This window comes from Nicotiana tabacum, chromosome 12 (genome assembly GCF_000715075.1).
Source record: "Nicotiana tabacum cultivar K326 chromosome 12, ASM71507v2, whole genome shotgun sequence".
In the NCBI taxonomy this organism is placed as follows: Eukaryota; Viridiplantae; Streptophyta; class Magnoliopsida; order Solanales; family Solanaceae; genus Nicotiana; species Nicotiana tabacum.
The window spans coordinates 123,759,195-123,781,598 of NC_134091.1; the positions used below are offsets into that span (position 1 = coordinate 123,759,195).

At 37.7% G+C, this 22,404-nt stretch overlaps 4 protein-coding genes across 4 annotated transcripts; 2 read left to right on the forward strand and 2 right to left on the reverse strand.

The window, feature by feature from the left end:
* Positions 1-232: 232 nt before the first annotated feature.
* LOC107826547 (WPP domain-interacting protein 1) lies at positions 233-4,836 on the reverse strand. Its single transcript, XM_016653536.2, has 3 exons — positions 3,507-4,836; positions 777-1,483; positions 233-583 (listed from the first exon to the last, which is right to left on the reverse strand). Exons 1-2 carry the CDS (start codon positions 4,504-4,506, stop codon positions 786-788), a joined length of 1,698 nt encoding a protein of 565 aa, XP_016509022.2. The 5' UTR covers positions 4,507-4,836; the 3' UTR covers positions 233-583; positions 777-785.
* A 3,530-nt stretch (positions 4,837-8,366) lies between these two features.
* LOC107826548 (uncharacterized protein At4g26450-like) lies at positions 8,367-13,741 on the reverse strand. Its single transcript, XM_075227015.1, has 5 exons — positions 11,114-13,741; positions 10,755-10,944; positions 10,525-10,579; positions 9,806-9,859; positions 8,367-8,717 (listed from the first exon to the last, which is right to left on the reverse strand). The coding sequence occupies exons 1-4, from the start codon at positions 12,946-12,948 to the stop codon at positions 9,807-9,809; spliced, it is 2,133 nt and encodes a 710-aa protein (XP_075083116.1). The 5' UTR covers positions 12,949-13,741; the 3' UTR covers positions 8,367-8,717; position 9,806.
* Positions 13,742-16,814: 3,073 nt separating this feature from the next.
* LOC107822117 (uncharacterized) lies at positions 16,815-17,273 on the forward strand. The gene has a single exon (XM_016648620.1). It carries the CDS (start codon positions 16,815-16,817, stop codon positions 17,271-17,273), a length of 459 nt encoding a protein of 152 aa, XP_016504106.1.
* A 16-nt stretch (positions 17,274-17,289) lies between these two features.
* LOC142167371 (uncharacterized) lies at positions 17,290-17,619 on the forward strand. Its single transcript, XM_075227535.1, has one exon. The coding sequence runs from the start codon at positions 17,290-17,292 to the stop codon at positions 17,617-17,619; it is 330 nt and encodes a 109-aa protein (XP_075083636.1).
* Positions 17,620-22,404: the final 4,785 nt, after the last annotated feature.

The window sequence follows — 22,404 nt, forward strand, 5'->3', positions numbered from 1 at the left end:
AACGGGTGGGTCGGATCAGATATGGGCGGATCGAAAAAGGGTAATGCAAAAAAAGAGACATATTGTCTGATCCGACCCATATTTAATACGAATAAAAAAACAGATTAACCGGCGAATAATATTGATATACATATTATCCATGGCTTCTTGAATATGATCACTTTTGGAAGAATTCTTAATCTCCCACCACCACTAGGTGTGATCGTACTCACTGTTTAGATGGTACATTCATGAACACTTGAAACACTTGATGCAATGTTACTTGATCAATAGACAATGTTAAATTTTACGTGGAGATTATTTTCTTTACTACTGCCAACCAAGCATCACATAAACTTCGAGTGTTGCTCCACCCTGAGTGGAATAAAATGAATTTCTTTTTTAAAAAGGGAGAAAAAAAAAAGAGCTATTGTGAAGCCTTATTAAAGGTGGAAGCAGCAAATCGCTTATACCGAGCTTCCCACCAACAGCTTTGCTTTGTAGTTTTAACTCTTTCTACTGGCGCAGCATTACTGGAGGCTTCTGATCAAAAGAACAAGATCTACTGTGTTGGAGTAACACTGCCGGGTAGCTCTACAACAACCTGATGGTCAACATGAGCAAATCTCAGAACTTATGAGCCACCAAATAATTGTTTATATTTATCATTGAATTCAATATCGACTTGACAAAATGGAAAGTAGGTGTATCCTCTATCTATGAACAACTAAAACGACCTAATCAACGTTCATCGTTGCTTTATGTCGAAAATACAAGAAAAAAGGAAAAAGGCTCACTTCTCAAAATTATGTCGGTACAACTTCAACAGCATCAGGTGACATCTGCAAAACATACAGTCCAAAGACGATAACCAGCAATACCAACTGTATCAAAAAATAGGAACTATACTTGCAGACTCCCTTCTGCAGCGCTCGTGTTTTATTAGTGCTGGCCACATCATCACAGTAATTTGCTAAACTTTCAGCCTGTGACTTGAGCATTGCAGTCTTCGTTTCTGAATCACCAAGCTTCTTCACCATCCGTGCTTGTTCTGTAGCTAATATCTTCTCTTCTTCCAAGAGGGTAACTTGATCAACTGCTACAGCTCTCAACGTTTGGATTGTTCTCGATATTGCCAGATACTCGATTTCAGCTTCAATATTCTGCTTAAAGAGGCCCTCAAGCTCTCTTTCAGTGTCCTCAGTACTCTGGTGCAAATCATTTCCTGTTTTCTTTTCTTCCTTCTTTGAGTCACTACTTAAGATGGCTTCCAGCTCAGTAACTCTGGCTTCCTTTAACTTAAGCAAGTCTGCTTCCTCATTAAGCTTATTTTGCAACAGTATGACATTCTGCTTTAAGTTAACCACTTCAGACTCCAATGAGTTAAATGAATGTTGCACACCATTCCTGGATTGTGACTGCTCAGATGTGCTCAGTCCAGGAAAATCTGTGTCATCTGAACTGAAATCTGAAGGTATGCCAATATCTTTGAATTTCTGAATTTCTGCAGAGAAAAGAACGTAAATTAATTAATATCAGATAATGATATTTCAAGGAGTAACTGATTTCTTCCGTAAGTATATTGGTAAGTAAAATACACGAATATGATCCACAAGATACATGTAAAAGAATTGGCTACATATCACACAGTTAAGAGGGAATAAACAGCTAGAGAAACAAAAACTAAAAGTGGTCTAAAGAGCTCAAGAACGGTACAAGATCATCATCCCAATTTGCACGCCTTCCTTGGACCAAAAGCAGGTAAAGCTTAAGGACATATTGGCCATTAGGAAAGCAAGGGAATTGGTCCTTAAGCTTTACTCGGTAGTGATTCATAGAATAAGCGGCCAACAAGTCTTTCGCCAAGATAAAAGCCCTTTCGGTCCATAAGAAAGTCAGGACAGTATTTATTCGAATCAATTTACCATTTGTTGTTTCAAAAACTTTAGATCAGATTTATGTTTAATCTGTTGACTTTAAGGAGCATAGAATATTCTGATCACGTTGCAGAAGAGATCTGGTTTAGACATTCATTCAATTTCTTAATCCTTCCTCTTTATAGAATTAATTTAGTATTATGAGAATTCTGAGAGAAATTTTTCATTTTGCCCTTGATTTTATTTATCCATCTTCTTGATTGTTCTGCAGCTTTGCTATTGATACAACTCAAAAACCCAACCCTCCAGATATTCTTTGTATTCTGGAGTTCTTACTTTTTACTCCCTCCGTTTCAAAAAGCATGAACCTATTACTATATGGGGGTTCAAAGAAAGTTTTCTTTGACCATATTTTTTGCAACTAGTTTTTAAATATTTTGAACTGTTAATAATTGTGTTTTATAGTACTTTTTATGTAGTTTTTAAATATGTAAATTTTATTTCAAAAAACATAAAAAATCTATGTCCAAATTCACACTGAAAGTTAGTCAATTTCACCCTCGTACTCCGAAAAGGTTCAAACAAATTGAAAAAGAGGGAGTATTGTCAATCACCAAGGTAACATTTGTGGGAATGGAAAACTAACAGAAGAGAATACTCCAACTCTCCGAGGCATTTAAAACCCCTTTTTTATTGATCAGGACATTTTCTTACCCAAATCTGCCTTTAACTTCGGCTGGAAAATAAATGCAGTTTTAAGTCCCCTATGTCAGCCACTACACATTCAAACTCCTTATCTTCCACACCAACATTATAGGCTATTCATACTATCAATTCTCCAAATTATCTACTCCCCAACCTTTTTTTTATGATCAAAAGAAAAACACAACATTATAACTACCGCGAGTGCAAATATTCTAGTGCTAAAACTACTCCATTTCTTGAGAAAGCCAACAGCGTTCTAGTAGTAAATAGTAGTAACACATTTATCCACCTTCAATGTGCAATGTCAGAATTTAGCTTAATGAATAGATATCAACTCCTTAAAGAGTATAACCAACACTTACTGTACTAGCTACAAACAATGTTAAATGATTACCTAATGCAGAATGAAGAACTTAAAGGCATGTAAAAATTTCTTCAATAAACTTTTTTTATTTTGGTGGCATGATCTTGAAGCAATATATGCATCATAGCCAATACCAAATATAGAATAAAAATAATTAAAAATTCTTGAAGAAGAGTGGATCTAGCCACACTCAGATCCTTCTACTAGGTACATAGCCATTAAGATTATCAATACTACATGATTGAATTTCATGACACTACTGTCGCCTCTTCCTGCAACAATGCCATTCCTAAATTCTAGAACAATGACCAAATTTGTCAAAAACTGAAGCTCAAACTTTGGGGGAAGAAGGGGCGCGTGCCCGCGCAGTGGGGAGGGAGAGGACATTACACATAACTATGCAATAACTGCCACCTTTCTTATCCATTTCTGAATTTGGAATAAACTTCTGACTAAAAAGAAACCTGCTTCACGCAATATATTGAAGAAGCAAAGAAGAAAATAGAAATCATAATCACCCAAAAAAAAATCATACGAGAGAAGTATATATTCGAATTGTTCAATGAAAACTGAAGATCTACCTCTTTCAAGTTTTTCCTGAGCAGCTTGAAGGGTGAAGATAGACTCCAGCAGAGGATCATGATCTGTGGACGACCCCTGGTTCTCACTCCTCTCTTCTTTAACATCCCAGGGTGATTCAGCAGCTAGATCTTCTTGAGTTTCATAATTCTTACCATTTCTTCTGTCTAGACAAGTCTGAAGATCCTCGCTGACTGGCCTTTCTCTGGCAAGAGCTGCATCATTGAATTGTCCATTATTCACTGACATTCCATCTTTAATACCATTAATTGTTACATGATTATTACTCTGCATACAGAGAAAATTGGAGCTCTGTGAGTCAGACTCCATGCTGGAAAGAGAGTTTTCCTTCTCGATTTTGACCCTTTCTCCTCTAGGCTTTTTACTAGTTTCAGCTCGACCCTTTCCTTGATGAGACTTCTGAGCTAAAGAACTCATTTTCTTCCCACTCAGACTCATCTGCCCATTCTTATCAGGCACATAACCATAGACCACAGGGGATTCGTACCTTGCTTTTGGAGCACTGGCTGCAGTCGAAGACCTACTACTCCGATCCTCACTGTTCTCCGAGTCCGTGGCACCAAAAATTAGAGGCCGATCAGCCAGCCCAGGATCACCAATTACACCAAAGGCATCAACTAGAACACCAGGGCTCCTCAATAGTGCATTTGTTGAAGAAACAGATCCATCACTATTTTGGATTGCTCCAGCAGACAAATGCACAGGTTTTGCGGAATTTGCAGCGGCGTTCGACAAACCACGCTTCAACAACTTACCACTGTCTGTGTTACTATCCCCATCCTTGTTCGATTCCCTCCTGATCCTTCTCCATTTCTTCAAGCCAAACCCTTTAGATATCGGTGAGGATTTCACAGGGGGAGGTGAATCCACTCCCTTACCTTTAAATTCATTCGAAATAGGGGTATTAATCTCAACAATACTAGACCCATTGTTTTCAACCTTGTTTCGATCAGGATCATCCAAATCTTGAAGTGTGGTCATTGCTTCATCATCTTCCACAAAGTCAAGCACTGATCTTTTGACCTTCCAAGTCCCAAAAAAAAAAAAAAAATCTAGGGCTTTAGCCTTTTGGACAACATGAAGAAGAATCAGATCCAAAACGAGAACAAACAACCATCATTCCAGCTCATGGGGACCGAATATATCAAAATTCTCTATTCAATGAATGGACTTGAGTTATATACACTGGCACTGTAAAGATCAGTGGACTTGTGGACTTTAACCTATTATAGCAGGTTAGTTATCATTTTTACCAGATTATCAATTAATGCTTATCAACGGATTTACCTGCAATTAGGCAGTAAGTGACCTGATAGTGAAAAAATTATTTACACAGTTAGTACATACAACTTAAACTCTAAATGAATTACATGGCTTGGGTAAATCCCAGCTAAAAATCAACATAGTCGCGAAATCAAATTTGTTACAGTAACGATAACTAGTTGGATTTAGCTAAAGGAATCATTAATATCTATTATGCTCAATTTAGAACAAAAAATTAATTCGTTATTGGCAAATCCGATGTAAGTAGATTTGATTGTAGTAATTAAATAAAATTAGCGCACCTTTTCCTCCATGATCGTGGATTTGCAGAGAATGGAGATGAATTTAGAAGAATATGGAAACCCTAGAATTGATGTGGATTTAGAAATTTATAGCCACAAAATTCTCAGAACTAACTATTTGGGGGAGAAGATCGACTTGGGGAGTGGGGTAGATCGGGTCGGGTTGGGAGTAGTTAATAATTCTTATCTTTTCAATGATTTAATTATATGAACATAGGAAGGAGTCAGAGTGTCAGACTAGTCACAACATTTTATTTTTATTTTCTTAACTAGTGACATAACATTTGAGTTGTGATTTTATTTAATAACCAATAAATCCTCGAGGACAAATGGTGTCTATAGATAATGAATTCGCCCCTCTATTTTTTTTTTTTATTTAAGGCGGATTCTAGAATTCGTGACATGACATATTACAAGTTATGCTCCTACCACTAAACCAAAGCCTGAGGCATTAGAAATAATAATTTATAGTATTATTCTTTCTATTCAATTTATATTATATTTTCTTTATTTAAGGATATTTCAAAATACTTAATATTGTTTCATAAATACTCAGGTATCCTGTGAAATTAGTCAAAATGCGTGCAAGATGGCCCATATGCCACGGGTATTAAAAAAATACTCAATATTTTGCCATAAATACTCCATCCATTCTAATTTATATGATTGTATTTGATTGGACACGAGGTTTAAAAAAAATAAAGACTTTTGAATTTTGTGGTCTAAAACAAGCCGCAAGAAGTTGTATGACTATAAATCATCTAATCAAGAGTAAAATGATAAGTTTAAAGCTAAATTATTTTTAATTATAGAAAGATATCATTTTTTTTAGAATAGACTAAAAAAAGAAATAACAACAAAATCTCCCGAAAATTCACAAATGAAGTCTGATCTAAAAAGGAAATAGTTTGACATAAATTGAGATAGAAAAAGTAGTACATATTTTGTACAACTATCAAAATACGGTACTTCTTATAACATATCTTTTTCCAATATTGTGGATGACTAATGGTGGAGCCAGCAATTTTAATAATAAAATTCAAAAAAATAATCTTCTGACATAAAATAATTTTTAAACTACCTTTATCATTACAAGAAGATTCAAAAGTTTTATACTATTATTTGCTCTATTTGAGCATACGATTTTTCAACAAAGATTCAATTGAACTTCTTCTCTAGTTGTGGCCCTCAGCTAAGAACCAAATTTAAAACGTTAGTTTAACTTCTTATTATATTAGTGATACGAAAGGAGATATTAAAACAATAATTAAATAGTTAAATTCAGAGAAATATCGTATCAATGTTTAAATTTAAATTCTTGGAAGTCTACTAGCTCTGTAAAACAATATCATTAATTGAAATGAAATGAGCATTATAATTTATATGAATTGAAACGAATTGGGTATCTGTTGATAACTTTTTTTCCTTCTTATAATATTTAAATCAAGAAGGAGAGCCTTGGCGTAACAGGTAAAGTTGTTGTCATGTGACCAGGAGGTCACAAGTTCAAGTCATGGAAACAGCTTCTTGCAGAAATGCAGGATAAGACTGCGTAAGATAGACCTTTATGGTTCGGTCCTTTCCCGGACTCAGTGGCGGAGCCACATACACCAAAGGGGTGTCAACTGACATCCCTTCGCCTGAAAATTACACTGCATAGCTAGGTAATTTTTTTTAAAATATGTATATATACTATATAATGACACTCTTAACTTCTTGATGAGTTTATTTCTTTATGTTTTGACTCCCCTTAATGAAAATCCTGATTCCGCCACTGCCAGAACCCCGTGCATAGCGGAAGTTTAGTGCACCTAGCTACCCTTTATAATATTTAAACCAAATCAACGTGTTAAAGTCGTGTACAATTACATTCACATAACATGAAACGAATTATATAAAATTTTGAGAATTGAGACAAATAAATGGGTGAGATGAAATGAGAAAGGATTGGGTGGAACGTGGGAGAGCCACAACTTTTAATAAGGAGATGAGAACCAAGTGGGACAACGTAGTGTGCTGATGATCTGGAAAACCACATGACGCTAGTGTTGACGAGGAAAAAAAATGGAAAATGATAGTGCAAAATAATCGAAGTGGGGGTAGGGGGTTAAATCTTGGAGTGTTCTATTATTGATGGATTTATTTATTTTTTAATAATCATCCGAGCTAGTTTGTGTATACCTCGATTAAGTCCACAAGTATTTTCTATTTCACCAACAAAGATAGCGGGTAACTTTAAGCACTAAAGCTTGGATAGATAGAAAGAAATAGGCTAATATTTTCACCTCCGCTAAAGTTTGAACCTGAAATCTGATGATTCTCAATCGAGATCGTCCATGAAATCTTCTGTTTGAGATTGTTAGAAAAGAAGATATGGTTTTCGATATTGGGGTCCTAGGGAGTAAATTGATAGGCTATCAAATATTTACGAGTTAAAATAATTTTTCCTTCTTCCTTTCGATTTTCCAGGGCATTTGCGCAAGTGGCCTTTTTTAAGGCCTATTTAAATTTTGTTGCATTCGACTGAGCTAACGGCAGCATGATTAAATAAAGATATGAATTGAACTTAAATAAAGATGTTAGAATTCTTATTGCCAATCCCAACTTGTTTGGGACTGAAGCGTAATTGTTGTTGAGCTAACAACAATAAAATTTAAAGAGTTGCCTCAAACCAGGCCATTCAATGCAAATAATCCCAACTTTTGCAGAAATATGACACTTTTGGGGTGGTCTTTAGTTTTTGAGCCCCGCTTGCCCTATGCGCAAAATTTCAAGGTCAAAAATTAAAAGTGTTGCCCGAGAGGCAAGCGAAGGATAACACTTGTTAAACTTGAAGTTCTTTTTCTATGTCTCGTGCTAGAAAATCATAAACCAGCTCATGATCTTGCCTAAAAACCAAGCTATACATCATATAATCCCCTGAAAGAATGATAAGTTCATATGAATCAGAGGCACTATCTTTTCCTCTCAGTAAGTTATCAAAAAGAAAGTTCCCACACACACACACACACACACACACACACACACACACACACATATATATATATATATATATATATATATATATATATATATATATATATATATATATATATATATATATATATATTCCCATGGAGAACTCTTGCTCCAGCTTGCCCAGAGCTAGAAAGAAGTTGCTCACTCTACTTTTACCCAGAAAGGGGGGAGTGAGTAGGAGTGACTATCATACAGAAATGAAACTAGTAAAGTAAGATGCTGAAACTCTTGCTTTCATCTCGTCTTTACTCTTCCTACTTGGTGAAAGTGTTGCATTTGCCACATTTCTCATTTCATTAGCTTTCACCCTTTGTCACCAAGGTATAATCATAAGGTAAAACGTAACTTCGATTCATCCAACACTCATGTCAGACTTTTGGCCCATTTCTAGATAGGATTTTGAGAACTTTACATTGGCTTCAGAATGGAATTGCGTACTACAAGTTCCGTGTATAATGTTTTAAGTCACAGATCCGAGCACTGCTCCAAGCGAACTAACTCTGATGTTTAACTCTGATTGTATGAGCTACTTATTATGAAATCATTACAAGTTTAACAATCAAAGAGAACTTCAACTCCATAAGACGGCAATCCAATAAGAGGCTGCAACTGGAAATCAAGAGAAGAAAAGAAAGATTAGAAGGGGATTCAAAGATCTATGTTATTCAATGACCAGTCAAATCCCAAAGATTCACTCGTCCAAATTTGAATCAACAAAACAAGCAAGTAATGCAATTTCCACGATGCAGTCAACAGGATAAAATGTTTTAAAGAGTACGTGATGATGTCTGCATGTACATACACGAGTCCATAACTTAAACCATTCTAGTTTAACCTAATTTCCATGACTAAGAGGTTACATTTGTCAAGAAGTATAAAGTAAATCATAAGAGGTCAAAGTAAAGAAAAGAAAGGCGTGGCACAACCAGCAGAGGCGGAGCCAAGATTTGAAACTTATGGGTTTCGGATTCTAGCCATTTTAAGTTATTAGATCTTAAATTAATAATTTGTAAATATTAAATAGATTTCTTAACAAATACAGAGTTTGGATCAATGTTACTGAGTTCAACCGAACCCGTTTCTCGGTCTCAGCTTCGCCCCTGGACACAGGTTATGATGCAATGTCCAGAGCCTTTTTTGTTGAATCTGCTTTAGCAATCAACAGGTTTCAGGAGCAAAGTGATTGTTTTTATTTTGGTTAAAACTAAATACAACTGAATCACAACAACTGATACAATTTTGTCAGACTAAGTCAGGCTTCAATTTGGACCCCGAAAAGTTTCCATCAACCGAACCAAGTTAATTGTATGCCAAACACTACTATAAATCTTCCAGTATAGCTTTTCAATCCCTCTGATGACATGTATTTTTTTTTGCAAGCAAATGTATAGACAGCAGAGCAATAAAGGAAGTAGTTGACCACTAAGCTTTCAACAAAGTAGAAGAATTTTCCAATTCAAACAAGAGGTGAAACAGCAAATGAGTAAAAGAAAACCACATTGTTGCCTAACTTCCAACAACAGGGAAGGGGGGAAGGGCGAAGGGTCCATATGCTAGAAACAAGCAAGATCTTGCCGAAGGCATACAATGTTACAAAAGTTGCACTATTAAAGAGCTAGTATTTGACAACTGACATTAGGCTTAGCATAAAGAAAACTTTGTGATAATACATCTCAAGAAAACCTGGGTAATAGCACCTTAAAATGGCTTCCCAAATTCTTGTGTCGGCTGCTCCCAGCCCGTCAGAAAGCCTACAGCAAATACATTCAGCATACTTAGAGACGAAGGAAGACCACAGATACCTGTTATCTTAATTCTCATCCATCAAAAGAGAGGAGCAGAAAAGAACAGACATTTTTGTACATGCTTATGGCCATATAGATGAACATTAATCTGCTAACTAAGAAAACTACAATAGCGTTTTTTTTCCTAATTTTGAAAGAACGTAGTCCTCATAAGTAGAGCAAGCCACTTAATCAACAAATGAAACAAACCTAATGTACTATCCTTACCAAAGGAACATGGTTTTATTTATTTATTTTTCTTTTTTTTGATATCCGAGAAATCCCCGATGGCCAATGGCACACGGTTCTAAACTCGGTGGATAATGGGTTCACCCCTCTACCCTTCTCCACTTAAACACCAGGCTTTAATCTATGGCTAGGATTTGAACCCGTGACGCGCGCCTAACCCACACATCACGCATTGTGCTCTTACCATTAGACCAAAGCCCCGGGGGCTCAAAGGAACATGGTTTTATAATACGCGTAATCAGAAAAAAAACGAATAGCGAAAACATCAATGAATGTACGATACAGGTAAGGATCATGGCAGAACCATGGACAGGTGCGTGCACACACACAACTCAATACAAAGTTCAGATTCAAAAAGTGTTGCTTAGAGATCTTTAGCATACTTATCGGAATTTCTCCCAAGGACATATATATTGAATCATCGTCACCAAGCATGCCCTGAAGGAAAAAGAAAAGTGATTAAGAAAATATACAACAAGGCGTTTTCATAAGCATTCAACAGGAGGTTTTGCACTTTCACTTGTAAGTAAAGCAGAGAAAACTAATCGTAAAATGGAAAAATTGTACAAATATCAGTGCGAAAAATTCACTATGAAAACTATGGCATTAGTACCTCTCCATTATGGAGGCCCATATCATTGTGCAAAGAATTCATATCTTCTGGTAGAGAAGAACAGTTTGCTATATCATTCCCAAGTAATTCCGAAATCATAAGTCCATAACCGTCCTGAGCATTGGGTATATTGTTGGTACTATGCGCATTATTAGAAAAACCATCTGTTCCACTGAATACAACTTCAGACCTGTGTAAAAGGCAACAACCATCTTATGGGATTTTTTTTTTTTAAAATGATAATAACAAAAGCAGTTAAATCAACATGAAGATGGAATCAATAACTAATTCAACAAATGAACTGAACAAAAGAAAAAGTTTTTAAAAAAAAGATAAGTAAATTGGAGGTGTACTCTAACCTTCTCTCTGGATTACTGAAAGCCTTCTCTTCTTGTTCAGAATCATTTTCCAAATCAATCACCTCAACGTCTCTCCCATCAAAGCCAGATTTAGCATATTTACTTGCATTAGAGTTACTACTCATGGTCAGATGCATATCAACCGGTGCTTCTTGTTTTACACCTTCAGCAATCACAGGGAAGATATGAACAGAATTGGCATCATGATGTTCATTCACATCAGAAGTTTCCATAAGATTGAGATCAAAAGTCTTAAAGGAAGCCGGCAAAAGTTGCTTTTCCGTGAAGTCACTGCCTAGCCTCACATCACCCTCGGGTATCATAGAGATGTCTACCAATCTCTTCTCCTCAGACAGAAACATTACTGGCTCTCCGTGTGATGTCCTTGGTTCCTGTGAAGTCAGCTGTTTTTCCACTGAATTAGAACAGTACAGAAAGTCATCTGAGAAAGCACTTTTTAATGAAGCCAATTCTCTAGGTCTCTTAGTTCCCCCCTTACAATTGTCATCGTCATCCAACTCTCTTTTCTCACCTCTTCCCGTGGTTATAGAACTGCCACTTTCAATTTCAGTTAGCCCCTCTAATTTCTCTTCCTTCTTCATTAATGTACTTTCACGAAAGGATGAGGAACTTGTCTCGTTCAACTGCTTAATGGCATAAGTAAGACATGATTCTTCCTCCGTGGACGGCGCTTTCAATTTATCAGAATTGAGGCTTTTCACATCCACAGGGATGTCTTGGGAATGCACTTCAGTTTCCTTAGGGAGCCCGCCCTCATGAGCATTCTCATCTACAGTAACAGAATCATGACAAACCTTCAAATCTCTGTTTGTCAGTGAAGAACGTGTTCTTGTGGGAACGTTTCCAAACCTGCATAAGCTAAGTAAATCATTAGCAGTCATGCTTGTCTGGTTATGTTCTTCGCTGGACAACTTTACTTCTAAATCCTCATTGCCAGCTGTTTTCTCCAAACCGTCAGTACTATTGGGAAGATTAACCGGATCAGCTTCTTTCTCGGACATTTCAATGTCATCGGTTTTCTCGTTTGGTTCAGGTTGAACCTCTGATGGGAGATCAATTCCAGTGTTGATGAGACTTGTCTCTTTAGCAGAATCTCCCGAGGCAGGTTTTGAATCACCACCCGTTGACTCCTCTGTACTCTCTATATCTGGATTTGTTTTACCTGGAAGAAGGGAACTAGGTAACATCTCATTACTATCTTTAGCCACTTGCTGTTCATCTCTATCACGTGGGAAAGCGACATCTTGACCATTCATATCAGTGTAGGCCCTGGCTCTAACAGACGACCCACTTCTTTGCAATTCTTGGTTGATCTCAGAGCTGTAATTTCTAAAGGATTCATTTCTTCTCCTTCCTCTCATATAATTTCTTGAACCCACCGAGTTATGTTCATCAGCAAACATTCTCCTATCACCTACAGCACTCTCGAAACGTGAAAGAGCTGATGTCCGACCTTCATCAACATCTTGTCGGTTAAATCCCTGAAAATTCCCAACCGGGCTCTTTAAGTTACCATTTGGCAATTTCCCTGAAAGAGCGTTCGGTGGCAGCAGCCCTTTGGAAACCAGGTACTCAGCTGCTAACCGTCCAGCTTCCATGAAAAGGTCATTTCCATGCGAAGGCTGCTGAAACCCAAACTGCTTCGATTGACCACGCCCAAATCCACCTCGATTATAGTTTCTGTACTCCAAGTTGTGCAATCCACGACCTCTCGCTGTTCCTTCTGGTGAAACCCGCGAGGCAGTAGCCACACCACCCATCCCCATTGAACTAGACTTATACCCAGCTACCGGACTCCGATGCCTGGCGTGCATTTTTCCAAAAATTGGATCCTTTTACCTTTAAAATGTATATTTCTTTCCAAATTCCTCAAATGATCAAAAGGGGTTGAAGAATTTCTCAAGGTTTCAGTACTTCTTCACCAATTCAAGTTGTACTTATAAGGGATTCAGTTCTTCAACCAAACACAAGCTAAACAACAATTGTTGTGTCTATAACCCTTTTTCAGAAAGCTAACAAGTATATTTCCTTATTCTTGTTCCAAATTCATAGGTCACTTAAAAACCGAACTAAAACTAAATAGTCAATAAGGTCAAAGATCCAATCTTTACAGATCTGTTAAGTGGCAATCAAGAATTTAGCAGCAGCAGTGTTACCTTTAGGGAAATGAAGCAAATGGGTTTCTCTGAGTTGCAAAGCTTCAATCGTTATTGTTTAGGGTTTCAGATCCATTTCATCATCATCAAATGGTACTCCTCCTTGCAATTTCCATACGAAAATTAAGATATAAACTGATTAAATCCATTAGGGTTTATGATTTCCTTTGTTTTTTTTTTTGTTTTTTTTTTTTTTTTGCAATTTCTGATCTGGTCAAAGAAATCAACTAGGTAGAGATTAGATCCAGGACACAATCATACCAAGTGACAAAGTCGATTGTCAAAAGATTAAAGAAATTGTTTACACTCTAATTAACTGTGTGCTGGAGATTTTAGATTGGACTATTGAAAGCAGAGCCAAAGGAGGATCCAATTTTATGCCTTAATGTAAAAAGAGAGGGTCGATATTATAATAGTGTCAAAGAGACGGACCGCAAGATATTGTTGTACTATCAAAAATATAGACCATATATGATTTCTTATTTTATTTTTTCACAGACAAGAAATTATTTAGGAATTTTCGTATTTTTAATGAATGATGTGTGCTAAATTTTTATAACTTTTAGGGGTCGTTTGGTATGTTGTATAAGAATAGTGCAGAATAAGGTGTATTAGTAATACATGGATTAGTAATGCATGAGTTACTAATGCAAGCATTAGTTATGCAGATATTATTTCTTATTTACTGTTTGGTGTGGTGTATTAAAATTATAATGCATTGCATAATTTTTAAGAAAAATAGTTGTTTGCAAAAATGCCCCCCATATTCTCAAGCTTTAAGGGACTTTAAGGATAATTTTGTCTTTAACCAACCTAATGCATGCATTAATAGCCTTGGTATTACTAATGCCATGGTTTTCTATGCATTACTTATACATAGGATAATACCAAGTATGATGTATAACTAATACAAGTATTAGTTATACACAGGTTGAAAAAATGTATCAAATAAGGTATTAGTAATGCACAAAGCTAATGCTTACATTATTTTTTCTAATACCTCCTACCAAACCACCCCTTACTCGCTTAGTTGACTGCTAAACTGCACTGGTAATCGATATTTAATTCACAATAGTTTTAAGATACGTGTTTATCGCGTCAACCACTAATATATAATCTCTTCATTTTAATTTATGTGAACTTATTTGATTGGGCACGAAGTTTAAGAAAAGAGAGAAAATTTTTAAACTTGTGGTGTAAAATGAGGCACATATATTTTGTGTGACTATAAATCATTGCATAAAGGTAAATTGTTTCCAAATAAGGAAAGTGATCATTTTTTTTGGCACGGACTAAAAAGAAAATAGGTTCACATAAATTGAAACGGAGGAAGTATCTTATTTATATATATATATATATATATATATATATATATATATATATATATATAAAAACAAAAGGTGTGTACCCCATACCTTTGAATACACAACTTTAAAAAATTATGTACATATTTTTAAATAATGTATTTGAGATATATATATATAAATATCAAAGAAATATGTGAAAGATCTTAAAATTGATTCAATTTAGCTGGCTTAATAAAGGAGTAATTATTTTCCACATATCCCATATGCTTATTGTGACTTCAGGTTTTGCCTCCAATTACTGAATATCATATATTTGAGTTCATGAGGTTATGGGCAATAACTTTCTTCAAAAATTTCCGGAATTCGAGCACGTGGCCCGAGGGAGGGTGAATTTAGGAATTCTTCAATTAGGGTTGGGAAATCACTTTAATAGTTAGGATATGAACTTTTGAACATGTATTGACTATTTTATATAATATTTGACTAGTTTCGAGTCGTTTGGCACCGAGTTGAAGGCTTAAAGCACAATTGTGGACCGGAAAGTAAGCGTTGAGACGAGGTAAGTCTCTTTTCTAACCTTGTAAGGGGTAATTAACCCCATAGGTGAATTGAATTAACATGGGCTTCTATTTGTGGGGGGCTAGGTACGTACGAGGTGACGAGAGTCCGTACGTAGCTACTAATTATGCTTATGTCGGGTAGTTTAGGACCCAAATCATATTATACTTGTGATGTTTGCACCCTACTTGTAATTTAAGTGCCTAAACCATATTGGAACTTGATAAAGGAATTGTAAAAGGCTGACTTTTATTTACTTGAGTTTTGGACGGGTTACTTGATTTTTTATTTCTGAGATAACGCTTCAAATTTGAACTCCCATTTCTTGAATCTTTTTCTTGAATTCCACTGAATTTACACTAAGTCGGATTCTATCTTCTTAGTAATTCAAAATTCCTTCAGCCGGCTACCGTAATCCCGTCGTCGGAAAGGAAGGGCGATACCAAATCTCCGCCAAAAAATAGAGAATTACACATGTGCATTTGATAGATTGAGAAGGAGCAGCCTGTAATTTTGGACCTTTTTCACGCATTTGTTTACCGTATAAAGAGATAATACTTATCAAATTAGTCTGTTGATATCTTTTCCCCGGCGTGCGTATCGGGTGCAATCGAACGTCACTGCACCACCGAATCAACCACCAGCAACATCTACTTCTGTCGCTTCCTCTTTTAAATTAGATTGCGTCGATAAGTTTCTCTTCTTCGATACCATTTGCCATTTCTCCATTTTCTTGAATACAAAGAATTTGAAGGAGAAACAGAATTTAGCGGATTGGGAAGCGCGTCCGCACATCCTCGACTGTAATCCAGGTTCTATTTTTCTTGTATTGTATTTGCACACATCTATTTACCGTTGCCTTGCCGACAATTTTTGTTTGTGTACACTTCTATTAGTTTTGGTTTCCTTGCCGGTAACCCCTAGTTGGATTAATTGTTTTGGTAGACAGCATTTGCTTGTTTTTCTATCTTTTCTACTAGTGTTTTAAGCTTAAGTTTTCATCTATACCTTTTAATTCTTTGTTTGCATATGGGTAGTTTCTTAGACATGGTATATTCACTGTTCTAGTGCATGCTCGCGTTACTGTTCTCGTAGTAGCGCCTTTGAGTTGTTTTTTGCTCTCGGGTTCCTAGGCTTGTAGTCTTTCGTTCCCGCTACTTGTTCTTAGTGACAGTGTTTACCTAATATCTTTTGCTTATAGTGGCGGTAGTGAACGATATGAGAGTAAGGTCATGTCCTCGGATGGGGTGGGGTAGGGTCCAGGGGTGGGAAGGGGGTAAGGAAGCCTCTAGGACGAGAGTTGGACCTTGGAACATTGGGACATTGACGGGGAAGTCTATAGAGTTAGTTAAGATTCTTCAGAAGAGGAATATCAACATAGCGTGTGTTTAGGAGACTAGATGGAAGGGTACTAGGGCACGAGATGTAGACGGGTTTAAATTATGGCACTCAGGAAGCGCTGGGGGTAAGAATAGGGTAGGTATTTTAGTTGACAGGGACCTTAGAGAGCTCGTGGTCGAGGTTAGTAGGGTAAATGATAGGTTGATAAGTATTAATCTTGTAGTTGGTGGGTTTACTATAAATGTGATTAGTGTATACGCTCCTCAGGTAGGTTTGAACTAGGAGGTCAAGAAGCGATTCTGGGAGGATTTGGACGAGATGGTGCGTAGTATCCCGCACACAGAGAAGCTGTTCATTGGCGGAGATTTCAATGGCCATATTGGGGCTAGTGCTAGGGGTTATGATGATGTGCATGGCGGGTTCGGTTTTGGGGATAGGAATGAGGGATTTAATTCACTGTTGGATTTTGCTAGAGCTTTTGATTTGGTTATTGCTAACTCAAGTTTTCCGAAGAGGGAAGAACACCTGGTCACTTTCCGAAATTCAATGGGCAAGACTCAGATTGCTTATCTTCTCGGCAGGAAATGCGATAAAGGTATGTGCACTGATTGCAAGGTCATCCCAAGTGAGAACCTCACGACCCTACAAAGGCTCCTAGTTATGGATCTGGAGATCAAGAAGAGTAGGAAAAAGAGGACGGTGTACAGGCAACTTGACCAAGGACAAAGCTCAGGAGTTAGGGGAGAAGTTGTTGGCTATGAGGGTCTGGATGAGTAGGGGGGACGCGTCTAGTATGTGGTTCATGACTGTGAATTGCATTAGGGTTGCTGCTAGAGAGGTCTTAGGGGTCACGAAAGGCTCTCCCGGGGGTCATAGAGGGGACTGGTGGTGGAATGGAGAGGTCCAAGGTAAAGTGAAAACTAAGAAAGCTGCTTATTTGAAGCTAGTAGAGAGTACAAACGAGGAGGAAAAATGGTCTTATCGGGAGTGTTACAGAAAGGCAAAGAAAGAGGCAAAGTTAGAAGTTACGACGGCTAAAAATGCGGCGTTTGCTTATTTGTACGAGGAGCTCGGGGGCAAAGGCGGGGACAAGAAGTTGTACCGGTTGGCCAAGGTGAGGTAGAGAAAGACCCGTGACTTAGACCAAGTCAAGTGCATCAAAGATGAGGATGGCAAAGTATTGATGGACGAGGCACTTATTAGGAGAAGATGGCAGACATACTTCCATAAACTGTTGAATGGGGAGGGGGGTAGACGTATTGTGCTGGGTGAGTTGGAGCACTCCGAGAGCCGACGGGATTTTGGGTACTGTAGGCGGATTACGGTAGAGGAAGTAGAAGGGGCGATGCGTAAGATGTGCAGGGGCAGAGTGACGGGGCCAGACGAAATCCCGGTGGAATTCTGAAAGAGCTCGGGGAGAGCAAGTTTAGAGTGGCTCACTGGGCTGTTTAATGTTATTTTTAAGACGAAGAAGATGCCTAAAGAATGGAGGTGGAGCACGATAGTTTTGCTTTACAAGAACAAGGGTGATATCTAAAATTGCAACAATTATAGGGGTATCAAGCTGTTGAGTCACACTATGAAAGTTTGGGAGAGGGTGGTGGAGGCCAGGGTGAGGAGGTGTGTGTCTATTTCCGAGAATCAGTTTGGATTCATGTCGGGGCGTTCGACTACAGAAGTGATTCATCTGGTTAGGAGATTAGTGGAGCAGTATAGGGAGAGGAAGAATGACTTGCATATAGTTTTTATTGACCTTGAGAAAGCGTACGATAAAATCCCGAGGGAGGTCCTGTGGAGGTGTTTGGAGGCTAGTGGAATTCCGGTAGCGTACATTAGGATGATTAAGGATATGTATGATGATGCTAAGACTCGGGTGAGGATTGTGGGTGGGGACTCGAAACATTTTCCTATGGTAATGGGGTTGCACCAGGGATCGACTCTTAGCCCGCTTTTATTTGCCTTAGCGATGGATGTACTGTCGCGACACATCCAAGGGGAGGTGCCTTGGTGCATGTTATTTTCCTATGATATAGTGTTGATTGACGAGACGCGAAGCGGAGTTAACGCGAGGTTGGAGGTTTGGAGATAGACCTTGGAGTCTAAAGATTTCAAATTGAGTAGAACCAAAACAGAATACTTGGAGTGCAAATTCTGTGACGGGACCCATGAAGCAGACGTAGAGGTAAAGCTTGATGCTCAAGTTATCCCCAAGAGAGCGAGTTTTAAGTATCTCGGGTCTATTATCCAAGGTAACGGGGAGATTGATGAAGATGTCGCACATCGCATCGGAGCAGGATGGATGCAGTGGAGGCTCACTTACGGTGTTTTATGTGATAAGAACGTGTCGCTAAGACTTAAGGGCAAGTTTTATAGAGTAGTGGTTCGACCGGTTATGCTATATGGAGCTGAGTGTTGGCCAGTCAAGAACTCCCACATCCAGAAGATGAAAGTAGCATAGATGAGGATGTTGAGATGGATGTGTGGGCGTACCAGGAGAGATACGATTAAGAATGAAGTTATCCGAGACAGAGTGGGAGTAGCCTCTGTGGAGGACAAGATGCGAGAGTCGAGGCTGAGATGGTTCAGACATGTTAAGAGATGAAGCATTGATTCCCCTGTTAGGAGGTGTGAGAGATTAGCCATGGCGAGTTTGAGAAGAGGTCGAGGTAGGCCTAAGAAGTACTGGGGAGAGGTGATTAGACAGGACATGGTGCTGCTTCAGCTTACTGAGGATATGACCCTTGATAGGAGGGTGTGGAGGTCAAGGATTAAAGTAGAAGGTTAGTGGGTAATTTTTAGTTGCTCACCGATAGTCTTAGTAGCACGCTTGTCCCTTCATATTCTTAGATTTTTATTACGTTATGTAGTTTTGTTCGCCTCAGGTATTGTATCTCTTGTTGCTAGTATTTGGTACTACTTATCCTTTATATCTCCCTTTTTCTTTTCTCTTCCCTCTTTCTTCCTTTCTTGCTATCCACTTCTTCTTATTACCCTTCCTGATCCGAGGGTCTATTGGAAATAACCTCTCTACCTTTTAGGTAGGGGTATGGTCTAGGGTCATAAAACAGGAATTCATGATGATTTCCAATTTTTTGTGTGCTAATATCCACGCCATCTTCATGAACTCGGGCGAAGAACTCTGAATCACCTAAAATTTTGTGGGCCCATAAACAATTACCTAATGATCAATAGTCATTGCTTCGCCATGACCGTTACTCATTTTTTGGCATTTTAGGGCCATATAACAAGAATTCAATACAATTTTTAATTTTTCGTAATGTCCATGTCATCTTCATGAATTCAGGCGACGAGCTCCGAATTGCCTAATATTCTTTGGACCCATTAGAAACGGTCTAATGAACAATAGTCATCGGTTCGCCATAATGGTTCCTTAATATTTTGCGTTTTAGGGCCGTAAAACAAAAATTCGAGACGATTTCCAATGTTTCGTGTGTTAATGTCCACGCCATCTTTATGAATTCGGGCGATGGGCTCTGAATCGCCTAAAATTTTATGGGTCCATCAGAAATGGTCTAATGAACAATAGTTATTGCTTCACCACTATTCCTCATTTTTAGCATTTTAGGGCCATAAAACAGGAATTAAGGATGATTTTTAATTTTTCGTGCGCTAATACCCACGCCATCCTCATGGATTCAGCCGACGGGCTCCAAATCGCCTAAATTTTTTAGGACCCTTCAGAAATGACTTAACGAACAATAGTCATCGCTTCGCCATGACCGTTCCTTATTTTTTGGCATATTAGGGCCATAAAATACGAATTCAGTGCGATTTCCAATGTTTCGTGTGTTAATGTCCACGCAATCTTCATGAATTCGTGCGACAGATACCGAATCGCCTAAAATTCTATAGGCCAATCACAAACAACCTAATAAATAATATTCATTAATTTTCCACGACACATCCATATTTTTTGGCATTTTAAGGGGATAAAATAGGAATTTAAGATGATTTTTAACTTTTCGTGTGCTTTAGTCCATGCCATCTTCATGAATTCAGGAGACGTGCTTCGAATCGCCTAAAATTTTGTGGGCCCATCAGAAATGACCTAATGAACAAAATTCATTATTTTTCCATGACAGTTCATCATTTTTGGCGTTTTAGGACCATAAAATAGGAATTTAGAATCATTTTCAATTTTTGAGTGCTAATGTCACGCCATCTTCATGAATTTGGGCGATGGGCCCCGAATCACCTAAAACTTTGTGAGCCCATCAAGAACCACCTAATGAAAAATAATGATTACTTCGACATGATTGTTCCTCTTTTTTTGGTGTTCTAGGGCTATAAAACAGGAATTCAAGGCGATTTCCAATTTTTAGTGTGCTAATGTCCATGCCATCTTCCTGATCGAGGGACAGGCTCTGAATTGACGAAAATTTTGTGGCCCCACAAAAATGATCTAATGAACAATAGTCATTACTTTTTCATGACCATTCCTCATTTTTTGGCATTTTAGGGCCACAAAAAAGGAATTCAGTATGAGTTTTAATTTTTCGTGTGCTAATGTCCATGACATCTTCATAAATTCGGGCGAGCTCTGAATAACCTAAAAACTTTTGGGCCCATAAAAAATGACCTAATAAATAATAATTAATATTTTGCCATGTCCATTCCTCGTTTTGGCATTTAGGGCCATAAAACAAAAATTCAAGACGATTTTCGATTTTTCGTGTGCTAATATCCACGCTATCTTCATGAATTCGGGCAACGAGTTTCGAATCACCAAAATTTTGTGGGCTCATTAGAAACGACTTAATGAGAAATACTCATTGCTTCACCATGTCCGTTCCATTTTTTTAATACTTTATGGCCATAAAACAAGATTTTAGGATAATTTCTAATTTTTCGCGTGCTAATGTCCACGCCACCTTCGTGAATTCAGGCGACATGCTCTGAATTACCTAAAATTTTGTGCACCCCTCAAAAACGACCTAATAAACAATAATCAATATTTTTCAATGACATTTCCTCATATTTTGATGTTTTAGGGTTATAAAAACAGGAATTTAGGATAATTTTTAATTTATCGTGTGCTAATGTCCATGCCATCTTCATGAATACATGCTACAGGCTTCGAATCGCCTAAAATATTGTGGGCCCATCGAAAACGACCTTACGAACAATAGTCGTTGCTTCGCCGTGACCATTCCTCATTTTTTGGCGTTTTAGGGCCATAAAACAGGAATTCAGGACAATTTCTAATTTTTCGTGTGTTAATGTCCACGCCATTTTCATGAATTTGAGCGACGGGCTCCAATTAGCCTAAAATTTTGCGGCTCCATCATAAATGATCTAATGAATAATATTCATTGCTTCGCCATGACTGTTCCTCAGGTTTTGGCATTTTAGGGCCATAAAACGGGAATTCAGGATGATTTTTAATTTTTATATGCTAATGTCTATGCCATCTTCATGAATTTGGGCGACAGGCTCCGAATCGCCTAATATTTTGTGTGGCAATCAGAAATGACCTACTGAACAATAGTCATCACTTTGGCATGATTGTTCCTCATTTTATGGCATTTTAGAGCCATAAAACAATAATTCAAGTTGATTTTTAATTTTTCGTGTGCTAATGTCTATGCCATCTTCATGAATTTGAGTGAAGGGCTTCGAATCGCCTAAAATTTTATGAGCCCATAAAAAATGACCTAATGAATTGTAACGACCCGACCGGTCGTTTTGAGCATTTGCACTTTGCTCGGTAGTTTGAGGGCATGAGTAGCTCTGTATGATGTATTACAACTATATGAATGGTCGATTTTGATTTTCAGGTTATTCGAAATCGATTGGGAAGAATGAATTTTATCATTAAAGCTTTAAGTTGGAAGAGTTGACCAAGTTTGACTTTTATGAATTTGATCTCAAAACGGAGTTTTGATGG

What these genes read in the sequence shown, in the direction of transcription:
- LOC107826547 (XM_016653536.2), bottom strand. Translation starts at nt 4,506, where the DNA reads ATGACCACACTTCAAGATTTGGATGATCCTGATCGAAACAAGGTTGAA. An exon ending in TCAGGAAAAACTTGAAAGAG is followed by an intron (nt 1,484 to 3,506) that starts GTAGATCTTCAG and finishes TTTTCTCTGCAG; the next exon opens with AAATTCAGAAATTCAAAGAT.
- LOC107826548 (XM_075227015.1), bottom strand. Translation starts at nt 12,948, where the DNA reads ATGCACGCCAGGCATCGGAGTCCGGTAGCTGGGTATAAGTCTAGTTCA. An exon ending in TTCAGTAATCCAGAGAGAAG is followed by an intron (nt 10,945 to 11,113) that starts GTTAGAGTACAC and finishes CCTTTTACACAG; the next exon opens with GTCTGAAGTTGTATTCAGTG. An exon ending in CTTGGGAGAAATTCCGATAA is followed by an intron (nt 9,860 to 10,524) that starts GTATGCTAAAGA and finishes TATTTGCTGTAG; the next exon opens with GCTTTCTGACGGGCTGGGAG.
- LOC107822117 (XM_016648620.1), top strand. Translation starts at nt 16,815, where the DNA reads ATGGTGCGTAGTATCCCGCACACAGAGAAGCTGTTCATTGGCGGAGAT.
- LOC142167371 (XM_075227535.1), top strand. Translation starts at nt 17,290, where the DNA reads ATGTGGTTCATGACTGTGAATTGCATTAGGGTTGCTGCTAGAGAGGTC.